Source organism: Mus pahari, chromosome 14 (genome assembly GCF_900095145.1).
Source record: "Mus pahari chromosome 14, PAHARI_EIJ_v1.1, whole genome shotgun sequence".
NCBI lineage: Eukaryota > Metazoa > Chordata > Mammalia > Rodentia > Muridae > Mus > Mus pahari.
The window spans coordinates 45,929,844-45,940,528 of record NC_034603.1 but is presented as its reverse complement, the minus strand read 5'-3'; the positions used below and the strand labels follow the sequence as shown (position 1 = coordinate 45,940,528).

General features: G+C 50.8%; 2 protein-coding genes across 3 annotated transcripts in view; one reads left to right on the top strand and one right to left on the bottom strand.

Annotated features, from left to right (window-relative positions):
- Supt6h (SPT6 homolog, histone chaperone and transcription elongation factor) overlaps positions 1-3,624 on the top strand; it is a 36,553-nt gene extending 32,929 nt beyond the window's left edge. The window contains exons 32-36 of the mRNA XM_029546126.1: positions 1,065-1,177; positions 1,421-1,498; positions 1,582-1,748; positions 2,389-2,576; positions 2,860-3,624. Of these exons, the coding sequence (XP_029401986.1) occupies positions 1,065-1,177; positions 1,421-1,498; positions 1,582-1,748; positions 2,389-2,576; positions 2,860-3,046 (733 nt within the window). The 3' untranslated portion in view covers positions 3,047-3,624. The remainder of the gene's footprint in view (positions 1-1,064; positions 1,178-1,420; positions 1,499-1,581; positions 1,749-2,388; positions 2,577-2,859) is intronic.
- Positions 3,625-4,833: 1,209 nt separating this feature from the next.
- Proca1 (protein interacting with cyclin A1) lies at positions 4,834-8,522 on the bottom strand. Of its 2 annotated transcripts, XM_029546376.1 has the most exons (3): positions 8,441-8,516; positions 6,238-6,370; positions 4,834-5,780 (listed from the first exon to the last, which is right to left on the bottom strand). In XM_029546376.1, the coding sequence occupies exons 2-3, from the start codon at positions 6,270-6,272 to the stop codon at positions 5,153-5,155; spliced, it is 663 nt and encodes a 220-aa protein (XP_029402236.1). In that variant the 5' UTR covers positions 6,273-6,370; positions 8,441-8,516; the 3' UTR covers positions 4,834-5,152. The 2 variants fall into 2 exon arrangements, with proteins under 2 accessions (XP_029402236.1, XP_029402237.1); XM_029546377.1 differs by lacking the exon at positions 6,238-6,370 and having other exon boundaries at positions 4,961-5,780; positions 8,441-8,522.
- Positions 8,523-10,685: the final 2,163 nt, after the last annotated feature.

Below are 10,685 nucleotides of genomic sequence, written 5' to 3'. Positions count from 1 at the left end.
TCTGTAGACCAGGCTGGCCTCGAACTCAGAAATCCGCCCGCCTCTGCCTCCGGAGTGCTGGGATTAAAGGCGTGCGCCACCACGCCCGGCTGACCATTGTCTTAAGAGCTGTTGTCGGCTCTCCTTGAGAGAACATAGCACTCTGCTAGCTATCTTGATTACCTTGTACACATGCCTCGTCATTCCTTGTGTCTCCTTTGGGCTTATGGGCTGTAGTGCTTGGTGCAGTCACATAGGTGGTAAGTGCAGAACTCAGACTAGACCATCCTCTTAGCCACTCTGTTACTCTCAGAAATACTGAATGAAAGCAGACTAAGCGCCTTCTAGAGTACTAGAGAATTCTCCCTGCTTATCTGGACCTGCCATGGGGGGGGGTCTCTGCCTCCCTGGTGTTCTGTAACCTTGATGTCACTCTCGTCTTGTAACTGCTAAGTGAAGGCATTGTGTCTCCAGTTAGCCTCCGGCACAGCTTCCTCTGGCAGCCTGTACTCAGCACAAGGCCATGGCCTCCTTAACCTTGACTGTGCTCTGTCATTTGCAGCCTCTCCCTGTCATCTTTCCTCCTCCAGCACCCATTATGGCTACATGTGGTTGATAATTTGTTTGGTGGCCACAAGTGTGTCTTAGTCAGAGTTGCTATTATGATAAAGCACCATGACCAGAAGCAATTTGGGGAGGAAAGGGTTTATTTATTTGGCTCACACTTCCATGTATGATAGTTCATCAGTAAAGAAGTCAGAACAGGAACTCACTCAGGGCAGGAACCTGGAGAGAGAAGATGATTCAAAGGCCACAGAGGGATGCTGCTTACTGACTTGCTCCTCATGGCTTGCTCAGCCTGCTTTTTTATAGAACCCAGGACCATCAGCCCGGGGTTGGCACCACCCAACTAATTTTAAAAAAAAAAAAAAAAAAGTCCTATAGGCTTGCCTACATTCTGGTCCTATGGAGGCACTTTCTCACTTAAGGCTCCCTCCTCTGATGATTATAGCTTACATGTCACATTGACATAAAACTAGCTAGCACAAGCGGTATCTAATGCTTGTTTACTTATAAAATCTCAGGATAGAATATGTAACAGTGACTCCTGAAGGATTCCGGTACCGGGGCCAGATTTTCCCAACTGTGAATGGACTCTTCAGGTGGTTTAAGGATCATTATCAGGATCCTGTACCAGGTGAGTTCTGCTGTACCCTGACTTTAGGCTGTGGTGGGGGCAACACGGGTCCTGGCTCAGTGAGGTGAAGTCAGTTATCAGCTGCTTCGCCCCTGTTTCAGCCTCTTAGTGCAGGGAGCTTTTCCATCTGCTGGCCTGTACAGCTTTTCTTCCCTGCCCTTCCTTTCCTTCTCTGACTCTTAAACTAGGAAGCCAGAAGTAGCTTTCTTGAGGAGCATAACTGGCTGTATCCACTTCTTACAGGCATCACTCCCAGTAGCAGCAGCAGGACACGGACCCCCGCTTCTATCAATGCCACCCCAGCCAACATCAATCTTGCAGGTAGGGTGTTTGGGGCTGAGAGTCGTAAGATAGTGGGGAGCTGAAGGGGCTTGCACCCTTGACGTGGACATCTGTGTTTACAGATCTGACACGGGCTGTGAATGCCCTGCCTCAGAACATGACTTCACAGATGTTCAGTGCCATTGCTGCTGTGACAGGCCAAGGGCAGAACCCCAATGCTACCCCAGCCCAGTGGGCATCCAGCCAGTATGGCTACGGCGGCAGCGGAGGAGGCAGCAGCGCCTACCATGTATGTTTTTGGGAGGACTCTTCCTGAACAGGATGGGGAGGAGAGGGAGCAATCCTATCAAAATCATACGCATAATCCTAATCCTAATCATACACAGACCCAGATCCCGTAGACACCTCTGGCCATGCCCTCTGATAGGAGCATCGTATGCTTGAGCCTAGGAACAGTCTAACCGACGTTCCTTACCTCCAGCACATCTGATAAGGAAGGGAATAGAAAGGGCCTGACAGCTGGATGGTGGTGGTGCACATCTTTAATCCCAGCACTTGGGAGGCAGAGGGATCTGAGTTTGAGACCAGCCCTGTCTACAGAGTGATTCCAGAACAGCCAGGGCTACACAGAGAAACCCTGTCTCAAAAAATATTTTTTTAAAAAGGTAGAGGAGGGCTGGCCTTTGCAGAAAGCCTTGTGGGATATTTGGAACCCTCAACCCACCTGAGGTGTTGAAGATGGGTGGTGGTGGGTAACTGTGTTTGCTGGTGTTATCCAGCTGAGTTCCCTTTACTGCCCAAAATATTGCTTGAAGTGGGTCAGCTGGAAAGCAGTGTTCGGAGCCAACTGTTAGAGTCTGCCAGAGATTCACAATAAAGCCAAGCATGCCCACAACACCCCCCCTGTTTCTCTGTCCACCCCTCTTCAGGTGTTCCCAACGCCAGCCCAGCAGCCAGTGGCCACACCACTAATGACCCCAAGCTACTCCTATACAACCCCGAGCCAGCCTATTACCACCCCACAATACCACCAGCTCCAGGCCAGCACCACCCCACAGTCTACACAGGCCCAGCCCCAGCCTTCTTCCAGCTCCCGTCAACGGCAACAGCAGCCAAAGTAAGTCCATCACCCAGGCTGGTCACTGCTGGGGATGGGTGGTGCCATGTGGCCTGAGAACTTAACAGAAGCAGGTATTGTGTGTCTCTTCTTGAAAACCAAGACCTATGAAATGTTCCCATAGGCATTGGTTTCTGGGGAAGAGTGAAAGACCAAGGTGGGTTGCTTCCTGTAAATGTCAGGTTCCTTTCTGTGAAGGTGATCTCTCACCAGTGACTAGTAGGAAGGCTTCTCAAACTTCCAGAAGAATCCTAGTCTCTAAGACTTCTCCTTCATGTTCCAGGTCCAACAGCCATGCAGCTATCGACTGGGGCAAGATGGCCGAGCAGTGGCTACAGGAAAAGGAGGCAGAACGACGGAAACAGAAACAGCGCCTGACCCCACGACCCTCTCCCAGCCCCATGATCGAGAGCACCCCCATGTCCATTGCTGGCGATGCGACCCCACTCCTGGACGAGATGGATCGGTAGGGGGCCTGTTCCTCGGACTCTGGTTACCTCTGAAGCTCCAAAAGGCCTCCCCCCTTATGGCCTCACTCCCTGCCCCTCTTTTATTGTCCATAAAGTGGCGTGAAACGACGTTCTTTTTAGTGGTCAGCCTGGCTGGATGGCAGGCTGGGTTATGGCCTTGTGAGGCTGGTGTGCACCGGGCAGCAGTTGTCCCACTCCAGGCTTGTGCTAACCACCTGTTCTGGGGCCAGGCTGGGAGAGGAGTGTGGCAGGGAGGAGAGCAAAGGTGGAGTGGTCTCTAATGTCCCTGGAAGCCCTCACCTGAGACAGGCCCTCATAAGGCATGAAGCTCAATTGTCTATGTCCCTAGCCCGTGTGGGGACATCGATACTATTTATTCAGTTTGGGGCAGGAGGAGGGAGAGGAGGGAAAGTGGCTCTGGTCCTGATGGCAAGACCCTGGCTGCCAAAGCAGGACTGTGAGGGCCATGTGGAGCAGTGCTGAGCTGCCAGCCCCTGCCTGCCTGCCTGCCTGCCTTCCCTCATCACCTCAGCACCTGCTTCTCGCCTGTCATTTGAATAAACAGTGTTTGTACAGAGCTTGCTGAGGCCTCCAGCTCCCTCGCTCTGCAGGGCTGCTTCAGCAGTTTGGAGCTCCAAAACCTTCCTCTCAGAATCTACCAGAGTCCAGGATTCACATTGTCTGGGTCACCTCCCTGCCTGCTCTGAGCCCCGTGACCCCGTGTGCTCCATCTGTCGTTTGCCGTGTTGAAGTGGAGTCTCTAACCCAGGCTGGCCTTGACCTTACAGCAGCCCTGCCTCGGCCTCCTGAAGGCTGGAATTACATAAATGATACACGTGCACTTAAGGGGTTTATTGTTTTTTGCTTTTGAGACAGGGTTTCTCTGTAGCCTTGGTTGTCCAGGAACTCACTCTGTAGACCAGGCTGGCCTCGAACTCAGAGATCAACTGCCTCCCAAGAGCTGGGGTTAAAGGCCTGTGTCACCACCGCTGGGCTTTAATTACATAAGTACACGTGTGGGTGTGGGTGTGTGCACGAAAGACCAAAAGAGGGCTTTGACCCCTTAAAACTGGAATGATAGGATGATGGGTGTTGGGAACTTGGGCCATCTCTCTGGCAGCTTCTTAGATTGGCTGTCCTATCTGTGAGAAGAGATCGGAAACATAAAGGGTGGTATGAAATCCCGGGCCTGGCAGCTGTCAGCCACCAAAGTCCTGTGTTGCTCTCCTCTTTCCCACACAGTGGAGAAGTGAATCTGCGAGCTATGCACGCCCCTTTGCTTCCCAGCTGGCCCTTGGTCTCTGACAGCCCCTGCAAGTCAGTTCCTGGCCCACAGGTCGCCCTCACCTGCTCCCCTCAGACACAGCCCGCGGGAAAGGAGCTCCCTCCCACCCCTCTCCCTGGCTCAGTGTCAGCCGGCCCTGCCTCTGGTTCTTTCTGAGGCTGTTTGTATTCTGCACGTCTGATCTCTCTGTTCCTTCACAGAAGCTTCATCTCACAGTGGGGCGGGGGGGGGGGCGGGGGAGTAAAGCCTTTCTCCCTTTGTCTCTGCTTGGGTTGCCGCTGATGCCTACATTTGAGCTTGTACCCACTTTTCTTCATTCTTTGTGTCGGTGGGAAAGGGCTGGCTGCCTACTGGAACTCCTTTTTACTTTCTCCGGCATAACAGGTATGTGGCAAGGGTGGAGAAGGGCTAAAACCATCCCAGCTGGGAAATAGGAGCATCTCCACGGTGCCACAGCCCCTTCCCCTTGGGGCTACTTGAGGATGGAGAGGCAGGCTGAGTAAGTGGCAGGTTCAGTTTATTGAAGGTAGCATTGCATAGTGCTGCCCACCACAGAATGGATTTGACAACAGTGTTCTCCCACCTCCTACCCACTCCCCAAATAGATTCTTCCACCTAGTCCTAAGAGATGTTCTCTCTCCCTCCTGTTTAACTTCCCATAGACATATACTTCCTCCTTGAAAGCAGGATTGCCCTTCGAGAATCCCTGTAGCCCCAGAGCCAGCCACCTCCCATAAGAGGAGGCCCTGTTGAAGGGAGAGAGAATAGCAGTAGGGGTCAGTTACAGGCTTGATTTATTATTCACTCTGTTTGCCGTAGCCTCAACTGAGATTGGGGTTGGGCACTGGGGGAGATTTTCTTTTGCTCGTTTTCTGGGTTTGTACGTTCTTTGTCCCATTCTTTTTGGCCTGGCCAGATGATGTCTTCTCTTTCTTTCTGGGGGACGATGACTCTACAGCATCTTCACTGGAGGGCCTTCCTTTACCCCGTTCACAACTGCCCTCGCTCTCCGGCCCTCCCCTGCTTTCTGGGCTAGACTCTGGTGTCCTTGTTGGTCCTCTGGGGCTTGCGGATTGGCTCAGGTCTGCAGGAGAAGACTCCGACTTCACTGGGGTTTTCCTCTTAGCCTTGCCCTTGCCTTTTTTCTTCGAGTTTGCCTTTTCATCCACCGTCTCCTCGTCTTTCTCTTTCTCCTTTTTCTTTATATTCTTGATGACCTTGCTTTCCTGACACTTTTCTATGGGGCTTTCAGAACGCCAGATAGTGATGGGCACTGATAAGTCAGGAACCTCAGTAGCTGACCCTGTGTTTGGGTCATCAGGTCTGGCACTGGGACTTAAATGATTTTTGCTGGAAACCCAGTTCTCTTCCAAATCGTCATCTGTCATATACATATGGTGGGTGGGATGGTAAATTATTGCCACAGAGACAGGCCTGTGGCTTCTACACCTAGGAGGAAGGGATAGGAAGAAATTAATAGAGCTGAAGCAGGGTACCCTGGCGTCCTGTCCCGTCACCGCTGGCCAGCTGGCACTCACCAGCTGTACCAGATCCGCTCCACATACTCTTCCTCTGGGATGAGTTCAAAGCAAGGGGCATGGATGATGTTGAAGCAGGCTGAGCCCCCGTCTTTGGAACATGTCAGGCCTACATCTTGGGAGCTGCTCCTATTTGTGTCCTGAGCAGTCCTTTAGCCTGCCACACGGGCCCCCACACCTCCATGATTCCCCAGGGGCCCAGAGGGACAGCCAGCTGCTTCTGCTTGGCCCAGACTGCCAAGAGATTTCCCCATTCATTGTCCTTGGAGCAGAGCAGGGATTAAAAGCTGGGGCTAGGCTGGCCGTACCAGGCCAGACCTGAAGAGGGAAACCTGAAGGGAATGGGTCCCCATGAAGGGGGCCCTCACCTAGATTCACAGTCGCATTGGCTGACAGCGTGCATACATCTGTTGTGATGGCCACAGTCCGAGAAGGGGTGGATGGTATGCCCGGGACAGTGCTGGTGTTTCCAGCAACGTCTGTCTGTCTCCTTGTTCTCACCTGAGGGAAGAGGGGTCTGGGTCACTTGGAGGCAGCCGAGCACACCTCAGATACATCTGCCACCTGGTTCCCCACCAACAGCAACTGGTTATCTTCAGAGGTAATGACTCAGTGCAGCTAAGTAGTCAATTTAGGTCCCTGCACTGCCCTGTCCCCTTATCCACTACATAATGCTGCCTTGGACTCAGAAAGAGTCCCATGTGGGACATACAAGAAGGACCTACCAAGGCTCCCTTAGTGTTCTCTAACACCTGTCACCCAGTCACTCCCTCTTTCCTATGGGATCCACTGCCCCGAGGCCTCCACTGACTCCTGCCCCCACCAATTGCTAGTTATCACCAGTTACCACACTCCACGGTAGGGAGTGGTCCTGGCCCTCTTGTGTTACAGAAAATCCCACAGTTGCAGCCTCCGTTCTGGCACCTGCCACCTGCACGGGCCTAGGTGGCCTCCCTGCACAACCTTGGCTGCACCCCACCTGAATGGCACCAGAGGTGGTGGGTGGGAACCCGGCACTTCAGCATGGTCCTGTGTCTCTTTGGTCTTTCCCTAATCTTTACTAATCGAAATCATAGTTTTGGGCTGGAAGGTGGCTTGGCAGGGGAGAATTGCCTCCTGTGAGTTGTCCTATGACCTCCACACAATGCTGTGCTGTGCTGTGCGTGGTTCCACATCCACACAAGTCTTTCAAGATTTCATCACACTGTCCTCTAGATTCATAGAATGCTGAACAACCTGCCTCTGCCTGTGCCCATCTACAAATCAAGCAGCATGATACCGTGTGTGCCCCCTTTCCCAGATAGAAGAGAAGCTACCGGGGCAGGAGAAGGTGCTCAGTTCTTACCGAGCTATATGGGTTCCTCATGGGGCTCCCAGCGCTTCATCTCTGGCCCTGCCTAGGGCTCCAGGAGACCCCTTATTGCTCTCTGCTCCCATCAAAAAGGTAACCATACCTCTCAACAGCCCTGTCTCCTGCCCCCAGTTACAGAAGGACCCTACCGAAGGTTCCAGGGTATCAAGCAAGCACAAGTGTCCATTAAAGTGCACAGAGGAAGACAGTGGTGTGGACTAAAGTTCTCCTTCCCTTTTCCCCATAGACTGAGGCTCCTGGGTTCCCACAGTACCCCTCACCGACTTAGTGCCATTTCTTGCCAGGGAAATTGAGAGTTATGTGCAGCCAGACTTTGACCTTTGACCCCTGCTTTTTCTTTNTTTTTTTTTTTTTTTTTTTTTGGCATTGTTAAATCGAGGCAAAGGGCAGCATAAAGGCATATGCTCTGGAGCCTGGAGTCACTCAGGCCTGAAGCTTGTCTGTCACTTTTGAAAGATTTATTTTTTTTGAGTACACTGTAGCTGTCTTCAGACACACCAGAAGAGGGCATCAGATCTCATTACAAATGGTTCTGGGCCACCATGTGGTTGCTGGGAATTGAACTCAGGACCTTTGGAAGAGCAGTCAGTGCTCTTAACCACTGAGCCATCTCTCCAGCCCTCTTGTCTGTCACTTGATAGAACAACTTAAGACAGTTTAATTTTATGAGCCTCCCTTATCCACAAGAAGAGAGAGTGGGGCTGGTGAGACGGCTCAGCGGGTAAGAGCAACCGACTGCTCTTCCAAAGGTGCAGAGTTCAAATCACAACCATCCGTAACAAGATCTGACGCCCTCTTCTGGAGTGTCTGAAGACAGCTACAGTGTACTTACATATAATAAATAAATTTAAATCTTTTTTAAAAAAAAAAAAAGAGAGAGAGTGATAGCTATTGTGCAGGGTTACAAGGACTCAATTCATGTTTTGAAGATTCTGTGTACTATAAAATATTCTATAAAGGAAAAGGGTGATCATGGCCTCAAGGAAGGGGCCAGCTGGGTCCTCTCCACCATGTGGGTCCTGGGAAACAAACTCAAGTGGTCAGGATTATCAGCAAGTACCTTTACCCACTGAGCCAGCTCACTGAACCTTCAGGCATCTGCATAATCCCACCAAGATCCCTTCCCTCCACCACCATCTTTACTTGCACAGTAAGGGGTAATGTAGACCCCTTAGGAGCCATAGGCCCCCTGGACCCACCTTCAGAAAAGGAAAATAGATCACTGCTGGAGTCCACACTAGCCGGGTAGCCACTCTTCCAGCTGGGCAGCCTCCTGATATCTGAGTACACAAAATGACAGCAGTAACAGCAGCCACCTCCCCATGTCATCCATTCACCAAACACAAAACAACAACAAAAAAAAAAAAAAAAAAAAAAACGGGGTGACCCTGAGTTGGGCCCAGCTAGCTATATCCTGGGGATGCAGGAAATTAAAACCCAAGGCACTGTCTCCAGAGGCTGGGTGAGGCAAAGAGTGTCATGGCAACAGTGTGATAAAAGTGGCTATAGAACAAGAGCCACCTGCCAAGACTGGAGGGGTGAGGACTCCAACACACTTAGAGGAAACTTCAGTGAACTGGGGCGATTGGTCAGGGAGGCAGTGCTAGAACTTGTCCCAGGTGTCTGTGGCCTGGTGACAGTAGCCCTGAGCAGGCTGACCACTTGTTACAGGGTTGGGGTAGGAACCGATGGCCTTGGACATGCAAAACAAGTGCTCTGCCACTGAGCTATACCATAGGGTCAGCTTTGCCCATAGGGGAAGAAATTAAAAGAGCACCCTCCTTAGAAAATGAAACAGTGGTGGCGCACGCCTTTAATCCCAGCACTCGGGAGGCAGAGGCAGGCAGATTTCTGAGTTTGAGGTCAGCCTGGTCTACAGAGTGAGTTCCAGGACAGCCAGGGCTACACAGAGAAACCCTGTCTTGAAAAAACAAAAGAAAGAAGATGAAGCCAGGAGGCAGCTGCCGTGACACACACTGTAGACTCAGATAGTCAAGGTTATTCTCAGCTACATAATCAGGTTTGAGGACAGTTTGGGTTAACCTTATCTTTTTATATTAAAAAGAAAAAAGAGGAAGAAATAAAAAGAGATACTGAAGCAGGGGGATCTCTCTTGAGTTTAAGACCAGCCTGGTCTACAGAGAGTAAGTTCCAAGACAGCCAGGGCTACACAGAGAAACCCTGTTTCTAGGGGGGATGAAAAAAAAAAAGAAAGCCTTGGGTCTTATGCAGCCAGGCTGGTCAGCCCCTCCTGCTTTCTACAGCACACTACTTAAAATTCATCAAATGAGCCAGATGTGGTACCTACCTCACAGTACATGGGAGGCAAAGTCAGATGAATCAAAGCCAGCCTGGTCTACAAAGGACATCCAGGGCTACATTGTGAGACCCTGTCCACCCTCCACCCCCATAAAATCATTAAATGATAATTCTGCAGATAATAGCTGCCTCTATCTGCAATCTCAGCCTGGGGAAGAGATGCCCGAGTCCTACTGTCCCAAGCCTGTGGACTATATAGGATGCCACCTCCCTATACTGTTAGAGGGAATAGTCTAAATAGTCCATGAAGGCTTCAAACATTTTGTTAATGTTGATTTTTATATGGATGGTTGTTTGACCTGCCACAGCCACAGCCTTTTCCCCTGCATGAATGTCTTTGCACCAGATTTGTGTAGTGTCTGTGGAGGCCAGAAGGAGGGATTAGAACTAGAGCTGTAAAGGATTGTAAGCTGTCATGTGGGCACTGAGAATGGAACCTAGGTCCTCTGGAAGACCAGTTGGTACTCTTACCTGCTGAGCCATCTCTCCAGCCCCACTATGAAAATTTTCAAATGGAACATTTCTCCAAGACTTTCTAGCACATTCATATCTCCCCTTCCTTTCCCAAGTCAAATTTACACATTCACCGGTCAACTCCACAAAGACAGTAGTGAAGGGGGCTCAGTGACAACTCTTCTCAGTGGTTTGCCCCTTTATCAGAATAGCTTTGGCCAAGGCTGCTAGCAACTTCTCAGAGCCAGCCACAGCTACAGCCTGTTCCTCTTAACTGTTAACCAGTTACTAGTCCCTGGCACACTGTTCCTTGGACTTCCATGAAAGCCCTAGTCTGGAATTGTTTCAAAATAAAGAGTTTCTCTGTCTAGCCCTGGCTGTCCTGGAACTTGCTATGAAGACCAGCCTGCCCTCAAACCCAGAAAGATCTNCCTGCCTCTACCTACCAAGTACTGGGGTCAAAGCCATGCCCCACCATACCAGGCTTGATTTTTTTTTTAATTTATTTATGGGGCTGGAGAGATGGCTCAGCAGTTAAGAACACTGACTGCTCTTCTGAAGGTCCTGAATTCAAATCTCAGCAACCACATGGTGGCTGTGAACATCTGCAATGGGACCTGATATCCTTGTCTGGTGTGTCTGAAGAGAGCAACAGTGTATTCACATATGTAA